This window comes from Pyxicephalus adspersus, chromosome 7 (assembly GCF_032062135.1).
Source record: "Pyxicephalus adspersus chromosome 7, UCB_Pads_2.0, whole genome shotgun sequence".
In the NCBI taxonomy this organism is placed as follows: Eukaryota; Metazoa; Chordata; class Amphibia; order Anura; family Pyxicephalidae; genus Pyxicephalus; species Pyxicephalus adspersus.
This window is the reverse complement of record NC_092864.1, coordinates 9600153-9612887: the sequence shown is the minus strand read 5'-3', so window position 1 is coordinate 9612887 and position 12735 is coordinate 9600153. Positions and strand designations below refer to the sequence as shown.

Here is a 12735-nt window from a genome sequence, read left to right as displayed (position 1 = left end):
CAAGCAAACCACATATAATGTAATGCTGAGCTCCCATGAATGAAAGGTATGAAATGAGTGAAAGGAGCGGGGCTATATTATGTTGAATGCCCTCAAGCCAGGAAATAAGGCGGGGTCTATAAGACTGCTGTACACTGTGGGAAGCTCACAGTGTGCAGGGTAAGCAACTTCAGTTCAGGAGAGGAGTCAGTACAACTGTGCAAGACGGAAGGGGCAATATTATATAAATTGTGTCTATCTATCTATCTATATATATATATATATATATATATATATACACATATATACACACATATATACACATACACATACTGCATTTGTTGTAATGTGCGTCTGCATTCAATCATCCCATGGAATTTCTGCACATGAAGTGTGACGAATGGGGAGATACAGATCTTGGAAAATGAGTTATGTTAAACTGAAGGGAAGAATTATTCCCGGTCATCTGATGGCAGAGTCACAAGACATTTAACGATGTTACCCCAAAGGAACAATGTTCACTTTCTGATTAAACCACATTCATGTTCCATACTACAATGATTAGCGTACTTCATGTGCCAAGCAGTGGCCAAAAAAAAGGAAGCAGAGGGCAAAGGACTAGTCCTTAGTATTGCATGTGGTTTCCTAGAAGCTGATGTTACTAAATTTGGCTTGTTTTATACCGTGTCCGTGTGGGGAAAACTATCTTGGTGGAGAAGCTGGGCTTCATGTGAAAGGAGCCCCCTGAATGCTGGAGAAATGTTCATTAAGCAGATATACAAAATGAATGAAGCACGGAGATTCTTGCATTGCAGGTCTTCAGGTACAGCTGCCCCTCCAGCAAATAGAAATGTGAGAAACGCAGAGATTTTATCAAACCTCGCTCTAAATCTGATGAAACCAGCAGTGACTTAGAGCAGCCTTTTTCAACTTTGCTATCTTGAAAAAAAATGTAGGTTTTCAGAGAACCCCTTCTATAATTACTATATATCCACAGCTCACAGCATATTAGTGTGGTGGTCAGTGTGGTGGAACCAAACATCCAATTTCACCTACCAAGCCACAAAGTATAAAAGTAATGCACACACCATGTATAGGATACAACCAAGCCAAACCATACACAGGACCCCGGTCACCAGGTCGGGGTGGTGGAGGAGCTGACAAGGCAAATTAACCCCTTTATACAGCTCCCTACAATCCCACCTGTTATTTATGGGCAAAGTACAACATGACTAAACTGTGCAAACCACTTAAAAACCTACTTATAGCATATCTTCAAGTCCTGCTTAGCAAACACAAACCTTGGACAACCAGCCAACATTAATCTATGAACAAACCTCAGACATTACACAACCAATGCTCTATAGGAGACTGATCTGTGAAATGCTGCTGCAAGGACTTTTTAAAAGAAAAGAAAAAGCATAAGGAGGTAAAAACTAAAACTTGCAAGAACTTTTTAATGACCATTACAGATCAGTCTTAGGAGCCACACCACCCAAACATAGGAAAAATATTGATAGGATCTGATATAAGTAAAAAAAATCTGTTAGCTGATCTCCTTGCTCAGTGTTCCCCCCAGGCCATTTTAGCAGGGAAAACTACCCGGAACTTTTCAGGCAACCCCCCGCTGTTTTTGGGTGGTTATTGAAGAGTTGGGTCACAATACAGGGGCTGCCTCCTACCTACAGCTTCCTCCCACCCAGCTTAAAATACTTCTGGGTTGAACACTGTTGCCCTTCCTCCAACCTGCCCCTGCCCATCTACTACCCAACAATAGGGCCTATATTGTAACTGATGCACTGTCATTGGAGGAGCGGTGTACAAGGGAGGCTTGGCTCCTGGTGCTAGTAACAGAATGAGTTCTAGATTGCTGGGCTATCAAATGAAGAACAGGTTAGATTTATGTCTAGCTGGACAGATAAGTTCAGACCTGCAACAGAAACAGGCGCTGCTATGCGGCTCCTGACACCTTGCTGGTTGCTCCTGCTGATACATTAGTTCCAGCATTTGCACAATGGCTGCCACTGAACCGCTCACTGCTACCCCCATACATTCTCTATGCAAGTGTTTCTTGACGTTTTTAACATTGGGGAACCCTTGAAATAAATTTTAGGTCTTCAGGGAAACCCTTCTATAATTATTATATACACAGTATATTGGCGTGGTGGTCAGTGGGAAGAATCCCTCTTACATTGCTGGCCATTGGGACAAAAGTTCTTTGTGAGAGTCACAAATTGTTCTTTGGGAACACCCAGCAACCTCTGCAGGAACCCTGGTTGAGTAACTCTGCTCACTCCCAAGGAAGTGCAAGAAATGGGTAACTGCACCACAACCTGCCCATACATCAATCACAGCCATGGAAAACACACCGACCTGGAATTTTCTCTACCAAAGAATATTTGGTGAACGCAGATATTTTGCAAATATATTTTTACCTTTTTGTTTTGATCTCAATATCGTTAATGTTCTCCAATTTCAATCAGCCACTTCCCATCTACATGCATTGGCTTGAGTGCCAGCTGCAGATCAAAACCCTGCACTGGGGCCAATGGCGTACTATGGCCATGCAATATGTATCGGCACAGGCACCCATACAAGTCAATGGTGGACTATGACTAAGCAATGTGTATTGGCACAGCAACCTGCACCAGCCAATGGTAGCAATGGTGGACTATGGCCATGCAATGTGTACCGGCACAGCCACCTGCACCAGTCAATGGTGGACTATGGCCATGCAATGTGTACCCGCACAGCCACCTGCACCAGCCAATGGTTGATTATGGCCATGCAATGTGTACTGGCACACCCACCTGCACCATCCAATAGTAGACTATGGATAGCACAGCAACCTGCACTAGCCAATGGTAGCAATGGTGGACTATGGCCATGCAACGTGTATTGGCACAGCCACCTGCACTAGCCAATGGTAGCAAGGGTTGACTTCTATGAGGTCTCAGACATTGTATCTGACCCCTGTGAATGGTAGCAGCCATTAAAAACCTCTGGATGATGAATTCTGTGACCCTATTATGGAATATTGAGAAATCTGTGATTGTCATGCATCGTGCAGCAAACCACAAAATCTATTGTGCAACAACCAAGAAAAGCTTGACTGTGCAGATCTGTGATTTGCTGAAAGCAGAATTACCCCACCAGGAACAAACCTTTGCATGTATTGCCAGGAAATGACAATCTTGGGCAATCTGTGACAATCCACAGCCATGGAACTAAAAGCTCCCAGCCTGCTGAGACTTGTAGTACCACAGCAGCAGCCGAGCGCCTGGCATCGATTACCTCCGGGCCACAGAGCCTGAAGGGAAACAGATGGTTGATTTTCACATTTAAACCCTGCGTAGAAATAATAAACAGATCTGTTATATAAAACCTTCAGTCTGCAGGGAGCAGCCTGCGTCTGGCAATCAGAGCGACGACCCGCCGAAAGGAAAACAAAAACAGATAAAGCCGGTAACATCTGCACTGTCCAGGAGGTCGGAATTGCTGAAATATTTTCAGAAGAAGGTTTGGAGAAACCATTTAGCTCTGCAGACAAACCTGCTGGATGATCGAAAGAGCGAATTTATACAGAAAAGGCAGAAAAAATGTATCCGAACGTCTAAATTTAAATTAAAATATATTCTATCCCCACCTCTTGTGTGCTGCTTCCCCATCTCCTAGATTGCAAGCTCTTCGGGACAGAGTCCTCTTCTCCTCCCGTGTCACTGTCTGTATCTGTCATTTGCAACCCATATTTATTGTACAGCGCTGCATAACATGTTGGCGCTATATAATGTTTAATAATAATAATAATAATAATCTCCTTCTGCCTTGCTGAGGAGTCAGTGTGAGATTTGTGTCGGAATGCACATCCGATATTCTCAGCTGTCAAGTCCTTGATCGGATTATCTCTTCCCGCAACAGATGTACAGACACCGGAGAATCATTAAACCAGCACCTTGTCAAGGCTAGGGACACCCCGCCCCAACACACCTGTGCTAGGCTAATATTCTAATAATATTAAAGATATGTTATTGGAAAGCAGGGATATGTTATTGTTCATGGCTTGGAAATGCTAAATATTGTCTGTCTCCTAAATATCACCCCCTAACTTGCATAATGGATCACCACCATTATTATTATTAGTACACAGTATTTATATAGCACCGACATATTACACAGCGCTGTACAAAGCCCATAGTCATGTCTCTAGATGTCCCTCGGAATCTAATGTCCTTACCATAGACATATGTCTTTAATACAGTCTATTTGGGGGGAAGCCAAGTAACCTAACTTTATGTTTTTGGAATGCGGGAAGTAACCCACACAAACACAGGGAGAACATACAAACTCCATGCAGATAGTGTCCTGGCTGAGATTCAAACCAGTCCCAGGTGGATATGGTGGACACACAAATGAGTGTGATGATGGTGATCATATGAAGGAATGAGTATACAAAGCGCCGTGGAAAGGGGAAGACATGCAAGTTGCTCCCTGCTGCGCACTCCTATGGAGTTCCCAACTGGTTGTTAAATAACCTGCCATGGCGAATTGCTGAATGAAGCTTACCTGTCAGAGGCTACAGACATATTACAGGTCAAAGGTGAGACACTGTGGTCACTGTACAAGAGACAGCCAGACCATGGACATTTTACAGGAGGCAGCAAGAGACTTTGGATGCTGTAGAAGAGACAGCCAGAGACGGCAAACACTGTATGGGAGATGAGCTGTCTCCATGAAATGATATTGTAGATAATATACGGTACAAGAGACGGGTTAGAGGCTGCAGGAACGGTGCAGGAGACAGTAAGAGACTGCAGACATTCTATGCTATAGTAGTTGTTGGATACGGGAGACATACCTCAGGAGTCCACCATAGACTGTAGACACGTTACATGAGACTGCTAGAGATCACAGCTTTTACAGCTTCTTTACAAATCAATTCTTCCACATTTCTCACGTGACACTTTGTGAAATAAATGACGGTGCTCAGTGAGATTTGGGTCAGTATTGTCCTGCAGCTTCCATGTTTAAATGGCCCTAAGGTATTTAGTGGTCGGCTCTCCAGTGAGTCCCCCCAGCTGGTTGTCCTCAGTGTAATAGCTGCTCAATGGCAATGATTGATGAACTACAAGTTCCAGCATGGAGATTCTCCTTCTAGCAATAATTGTAACTGCAAGCAGATGCCATGGCTAATACTTAAGACAAATATAATTTTATGTGACATGAACACACACACAGACTGGACAGACACCTCAAGTGCTCAAGAAACAGGGACTGGGGGTGTCTACAGATATAGCAATCAGCACCAAAACTATACGACAAGTAATGAATCTGTACATCTAAACGTGCAACAAATCTGATTGGACCCCACGCAATGTAATCTAAGATGTGAGGTGCATGGGGTGTCCTGGCAGCTTTCTGCATACTCCATGCAGACACTCCTGTCCACATCTGCCCCATCAATCCTCCGGCATTCCTGTTCATTACTACATGACAGTCTGTTAGGGGCTGTGATTTGTAGTGTGGTCACCCCATGGAGGGGCTCCCGGTCTCCCAGTCACCCCCATGGAGGGGCTCCCGGTCTCCCAGTCACCCGGTCCCCCTGTCAGCTCATAGAGGGCTCTCTCAGTGTCACAGCATTGAGGGCTCTCAGTTTTTGTGTCACCCCATACAAGGGACTTAGTCTACCTGTCACCCCATACAGGGCTGTCTGTCTTGTTGTCACCCCATAGAGAGCTGTCATTCTTGGTGTATGTGTGCTCACTCACCCGCCTCGGTGTCCCTGCTCCGTTCAGTAGCGGTGTCCTCTCAGCAGCTGCTGTTGCTGCTGCCGCTGCCGCCGCCGCTGCCGCCGCCGCTCCCTCTTCCTCGGGCCGGCCGGACCAGGACTCTCTGGTGGCCACGTTGGCCATGTCCCCTTCTTACCGAGTCTCCGCCGGCTCACTGTTTGGGCACGTGACAACCACAGCTCCCAGGGATTTTACCTCGAGTCACGTGACGAATCAGCTACGGACTACGCCAAGACGTTGTCATCCCGCTGCACGCCGGGAGATGTAGTCCTAGCAGAGTCCGAGCGTGACCAGCGACACGTGACGGCGTGACACCAGCTCTCCTTTACAGTTTACCTGTAACACTAAGGGCTCACCTCTCATTGGCTGCTAACAATAGAAGGAAATATTTGATTGGTTGCTATTGACAATCTTCCCATTGCACTGTCCCAGATGTATGAGCGTCTCCTGCTAAAGTTGACTTGTTTCCAATATAGATTATTAAAAGTGGACTCTGACAAATTGCCCATTTTTAATAATTGTGATGGGTTTTTTTTTTTAATGGGAAAAATCATTACCTCAATCCGGGGTCACAAACAGCGCTATCAAACAAATGTATGTTTTTCTAGGGCTTAACCACAATGTTTTACATATATATATATATATATATATATAAACATTTATATATATATATATATATATATATATATATATATATATATATATATATATATTTTTTTTTTGATATTTGATACTAAACATGCTGCAATATTCACCTTCAATTCAGAGATTTTCCCTGCAGTACTTTTTTTCTGCCACTAGATGTCCTCAGTCTCATGAACGTTATTGGAACCACTTGCTCAGAGCTTAGGCTGTCATAGACCCACCCCCAGCCTGTGATTGGACAGAAAAGAAAGAAGCAGCACAGTGATTTACTAATCTTTGCTACGTGCATCTTCTCAGCACATTAACTAATTGGCTCCTTGTGCTGCGTTTTTCTCCGGCCCCTCAGCCCAGCTGTATGGAGGCTGTCCGAGGCCTGAAACCAGGTCAGATTCTGGTTCTTAGTGATGTATTAATGACCACAGAGCAGAACTCATTCCATTCTTTGACCCCTGCCAACCTAGCTCCTCCATGGTCGCGGGTCACCCTGTACCCAGCGTACCCGAATTCTAAAGCGAGTCCAACAACTAAAACCTCCATTTCCATAACATATAATTACATATTTATTTATATGGCAAAGACATAAAATACAAATGTGTTAAAAATCATTCATAAAAAGTGTTTATAGAGGAAAATAAATGCAGAAAACCTGGAGGAAAAGAAGGAATGGACATTATGGCCATGACAACAAATGAAAGTCACAGTGGCCATTTTGTTGTTTTGTTTTGGGCGAAGTTTAAAAGTGAACAATTCTGTAGCTGTGTCCCCGTTGGGTGGATTCTACCTCAGCCCTATCCCCCCCTCCTCCATACAAGGACGAGGGGAGCTGTGGGACCGACCGACATTGTCACTCCTCTTGTTTTTGCCCTGACGGGAAGTAATAGGTACACAGATCGCCATAGTAACCTGACAGAAAATTGGTACTGGCAATGTCGTTCATGCCCTCCCCACTCTCGTCTGACGCTTCTGTCTGCCATTTTGTAGAACCATAGCAACTTGCCATCGCTATGGTTCCGCACAATGCTCCAATGTTGGCTATCACTAATGAAAACACTGCAATGGCGTCTCACCCAACGGCGAAGTGCCGCTTAATCAGGTGAGCATTTATTTAGAGGTCCTGGCACATTGGCACCAGCTACAGAATTGTTATTGCGACGCCGCAGCTAGGCAGGGCTGTTACTATGGCGATGTGGTGGCATGCGTTGCAACTCACCTGTGCTGCACTGGGGCCTCATTCCCCCCAAAAAAGCCAGGTGTGGTGTTGGTTGTGCCAGGGTGCATTGGCAGCCCATTCAAAATGGCGCAACATACTACCGTACATACTACAAATGTGAACAGGGACAGCGAGACAGGAAATGGTTAAAAGCCTCCCCATTGGGGACACAGCAGGTATTAAAATTGATAGGGATTCCAATTCTTCGTCATTATATCCATAACTAATACAAAATTCTGGCCAGAGTTGGGCTTTAAAGAGGACCAATCATGGTGTGAAGTTGTAGGGGGGTCCTATTTGGGACAATATAACATTTTATTAGGATTAGGTGTTGAATAAAGATGATAGGTCCTAACTTTACTTAATGGCCGCCTTCGCTCCCTTCTTTTGGCTTCGGTGACTCCTGGTCGGCATTCCGTGCAGCCTCCAGCGCGGTGACCCGCTGGTACAGTTCCTCCAGGAGCTCGTTGTGGCCATTGAGTAACTCGGTGAGTGCAGCCACCTTATGGGCCAGTTGGGTATTGCTGACTTTGACCTTCCTGCGCCCCGTCACGTTGTCCCTGCAGGTCTTTGAGCTGCACGGCTTGTGAGGTGGCGGCTCTGCGATGGTCTGGTTCACTTCGGTTTGGTTTCCGGATTCGATTTGGTAGGTAGAGGTCTGGTTTTCCGGTTTGAAGGCCTCTTCCATATTTTCCAGTTTCTTTTGCATGGAGATCATTTGATTCTCAATGACGTCCAGTCTGGCAGGGACTCGGGTAAAAAGTTCAGTCACGTTGTCCTTCAGCTCTGAAACAAAAAGTTTACTTCATGAGGACCAACAGAATTCATCATAGGCAGCCAATGGGGTGACATTAAATGGAAGAAGTGCTCCCTATTGGAATAATATCTCTCTATTCCAAATCCAGTGACAACCAAAAACATTAGCACTCCTTGTAATTTTATTTCATTAACAATGGTGACCACCACAACCAAGTATTGGAGATCTGGAAGAGAGACATTTTCTAGCTCCAAGTATGTAGGCAATGCCACCACCCAGCCATGCCCACATTTTCCAGGTTACAAAATTTTTTCCCTTATATTAACTTTCAAAATAACAAATTTGAGACAGTTGGCAGGTATAAAGAACGACAGCACTTCCAAATTGGGGAACAGTTGGGTGGTATGAAGAAGCACAGTCCCACAAAATCGGTCACAGGTGGGGGGTTTGAAGAGAGACAGTCCCTCCAAGTTAGAGACAGTTAGGTAGCATTAAGAGGGACAGTCCTTCCAAATCAGGGGCAGTTGGGAGGTATAAGGAGGGACAGTTCCTCTAATCCTCAGGCAGGTGAAAGGTATAAAGAGGGACAGTCCCTCCAAATCAGGGGCAGTTGTGAGGTATAAGGAGGGACAGTCCCTCCAGTCAAAGGCAGTTAGGAGGTATAAAGAGGGACAGTTCCTCCGAATATGTAATAGATGGGGAGTATCCTAGTATCTGGTACAAATGGAAAGGATAAATCTCTTATGAGGGGAAACAGATCACAACCACGTACCTTGGCAGGAGCCGGCTGACGTTCTCGTCATCCTCTTCACTTTCCTCCAGGCTTCTTCTTGCTCCTTCTGCAAACTTTGGAACTGCAGCCATAGTTCAACCAGTCCGATGTACATCCTGGGGACAGCCTGGAACACAGAAGGATGACACTCACTGTACAAGATCTAGGAGCCAGCTGACACATCCTCAGCACCCACCTACACTGTGGTGCCCATTTATTAAAGGTCGACACTGATATCCAAATGTCTACACCATGGTGGTCAATATAACCTATGGCTTTGAGTTTTAGTAGCAGTATCTTTGTATTGGTCAGTCCACCAGATGAAGTATCTTTCTTGAGGTTCCAGATCTGCACACCTGCTATGCCTATTATGAAGTGCTTCCACCATCTCTGTACTGGGTTCCTGGGTTTGAAAACCTTCTGTGCCCATTATGAGGAGCTCCAACCACTCCAACCATCCCTGAACTGGGTTCCTGGGTCTGTACACTTGCTGTGCCCATTACGAGGAGCTCCCACCATCCCAGAACTGTGTTCCTGGGTCTCTACATCTGGTTTGCCCATTATTAGGAGCTCCAACCATCCCTGAACTGGGTTCCTGGGTCTGTACCCCAGCTGTGCCCATTATGAAGAGCTCCAAACATCCATGCCCTAATTCTCAAGACTATTGACCTGATTTGCTCATTTTGGGCTTCTAGCATTCCTGCCCGGTCTGTATTTATTTTTTATCATGGAAAATGTAACTGGAGAAGCTGGAACACAAAGGGGGAAATATCCAAAACTTCCTGGAGGACAGGATTTGGGATTTCAGGAATTACTGCAGGGAAATGTTACTGTTCAAATATTCCAGGAGTAGAAAGCCAGGAGAGATTTGCATAAAGATAAACATAAAGACTCTTGTAATTATTTAAAGGGACAACTTTAAAGAGACCCTGTCATCCTACTCATTCAATGCAAAGAGTAGAGTCATGATGAACTTGCCAACTTTATAGCTGAATCTGAGCTGCAAAGTATTTGGTTTAGAAATCTAACAGGACAAATATATCAGCCTCTTCCGCCGCGTGACAGCATTTGGGACAAACAATTGGCCATTAGGTCCAAATACAGCATCAGGGAGGGGATAACATTTTCCTCTTTTACAGAAGCACCAGGTATTTTGGTCAGCCATGGTGGAAGAAGAATCAACAGAGGAATACTGTGTCGGTTAGTAAATGGTGGATGGTAGGTGCCCCAGGCACCATATAAATCTTGCTTCTTCCACCAAGTCTCTAGACAAGCCTTTCTCAACCAAGAAGAACCCCTAAAATAATTTGCAGGTCTAAGGAACCCTCACTAAAACCTATGCATTGGGTATTAGTGGTAAAATGCCCCATCTATTAGTGGTCTTTGGAAGAATATTGCCCTTACAGTGGTGGTCAGAATACCATCCTAAAGACAAAAAAATGATCTCTGGTGCCATGTTCTTGGTTGTGCCAGGTGGTGTTGGCCCAAGAACTATGATCAAGAAACCCCCGGTACTCTCTGAAGGAACCCTGGTTGAGAATGGGTGCGCTAGACTCTTGAGACAACATAAGAAAACCCAAACTAGTCATCACCCAAAAAAATATCCTCACCTGTTTTATTATTTCGGGCCTCCATCCTTGGAATGTCGGTTGGTCCACTATCTGGAGAGCCTGGTTGAGCTCCTTCTTGATGTCGGCTTCTGAGAAGTTCTTATTTGGTAGTTGCCACCCAACATCTCCAGAAGACAGGCCACAGAGGAGACAGAATAAAATGCCAAACAAATTCCTCCGCAGCTTCATTGCACTCATCTAAGTCATCCGCTATAGGCGAAACCTCCAACCACTTGTAACACGAAGACGTGTAAGAAAGGACTAAGGAGTAACATGATCTGAGCCTCACCACCTCTACCACTTGTTATTCTTTGGTTATTTAAAGTTCTCTACCCAGCAGGAATCCTTGGCCATATGACACAGGAGAAGTTCACTCCGGGTGGGAAAGCTTTCTCCAAACAAAAGCCAAAAATGCAAGGTTGTGTAACACTGAAGAGCAGTTGAAGGCTTCATATATTTAGTTTAGATGTACACTCCAACTGGATGATATTTATTTTGCTGCCAGGTTTTTTTTTTACTAACTTTTTAAAGCTTTTTTTGCATCTCAGTGCTGCTGACCCTCTTAGCCTCTTTCAGTCACATCCTGTCAACATGTTGGCTGGTCAGGCTTCCTGTTAGTGACAATGGTGGGCCATGCATGCACAATGTGCGTCGCCTGATTGTGGTCTCGACCAGAAGTGCTTATGATAGATTATGAATTGTCAGCACATAACCTGAATACAACCATTCAGATCTACCTAAGACCTAAAGCCAATGACACAAGTGAGCAATGCCTGCTCCGTATCTAGATGTCCAATCACAGCATCTGCCAGACCTTCCAGCACCTCCATTGCATCTCCAAGATGTCATGTGACTGTAAGCTGCAATGGAAGAATTTGGACCTGATTCATTAAAGCTCTCCAAGGCTGGAGAGGATACACTTTCATCAGTGAAGCTGAGTGATCCAGCAAACCTGGAATGGATCTAGTCCAGGATTCAAAACATTTGCTAGCAAATGAGGTTGAATAAATCTATTCCAGGTTTGCTGGGTCACCCAGCTTCACTGATGAAAGTGTATCCTCTCCAGCTTTGAAGAGCTTTAATAAATCAGGGCCATTGAGCCTAATTTATTAAAGCTCTCCAAGACTTGAGACGATAGACTATCATGGGAGAACCTGGGTGATCTACTAAACCTTGCTAGAGGTTTGCAAATCTTTTCAATCCTGGACCAGATCCATTCCAGGTTTTCTGGATCTCCCAGGTTCTCCCGTTATAGTCAACCTTCTCCAGTCTTGGAGAGCTTTAATAAATTAGGGAATGTTGGGAATCCTGCTGCCTTTTTGCCTTATTCACAATCCGGTCCTTGAGCACTTTTATGTACCAGTGTAAATCTGCCCCACCATGAAAGGGCCAGTTGGTAGCACTTGTCTGCCAGGCCAAAAATTCTTCTTTTTTAGCTAGTACTATTTACCTGTTTTGTTACCCAACAAGTGATGAATATGCAGACCTGTGCCAATCAGTAGGAGTATAGCCAATATAGTCCATGATCTAAGGAATAGGAATGCAAAAGGTGGCACACATCCACCAACGTGATGGTGACTACCAGCAACTCATTCCCATGTATAATGATCAGTTCCTGACCAAAGCAAGACCAGGCGGAGCAACCTCTTGCCCTGGGTGGTGGGGTTCACCTAGGACATAAGGATTTCTTTTCCTTGTCATGGTTCCATGATCATCACACTTGCAGGGCTGCTCTACCAAAGTAATAGGCAGCTGGTGCACTGTTTTTAGGGGAGCATTGAGTCCTCATAATTCTTTCTACTCTATTGCAGTGTTTCTCAACCCGGGTTCCTCCAGAGGTTGCTGGGGGTTCCTTGAGCAATGAGCAATTTCTACCTGGTCCTCAGGTCAGTTTAGGTGACACCAATGATCTTTTTGGCTATTTGTAAGGGTGACATTCTTCCCAATGGCCAGCAATGTAAGTGAAATTCTTCCCA

General features: G+C 44.8%; 2 protein-coding genes across 2 annotated transcripts in view; both read right to left on the bottom strand.

Moving 5' to 3' along the window:
- CLCN7 (chloride voltage-gated channel 7) overlaps positions 1-5967 on the bottom strand; it is a 47816-nt gene extending 41849 nt beyond the window's left edge. Inside the window, exon 1 of the mRNA XM_072417409.1 lies at positions 5745-5967. Within this exon, the coding sequence (XP_072273510.1) occupies positions 5745-5888 (144 nt within the window). The 5' untranslated portion in view covers positions 5889-5967. The remainder of the gene's footprint in view (positions 1-5744) is intronic.
- Positions 5968-6952: 985 nt separating this feature from the next.
- On the bottom strand, positions 6953-11204 carry LOC140334497 (uncharacterized). Its single transcript, XM_072416772.1, has 3 exons — positions 10760-11204; positions 9150-9276; positions 6953-8406 (listed from the first exon to the last, which is right to left on the bottom strand). The coding sequence occupies exons 1-3, from the start codon at positions 10955-10957 to the stop codon at positions 7982-7984; spliced, it is 750 nt and encodes a 249-aa protein (XP_072272873.1). The 5' UTR covers positions 10958-11204; the 3' UTR covers positions 6953-7981.
- Positions 11205-12735: the final 1531 nt, after the last annotated feature.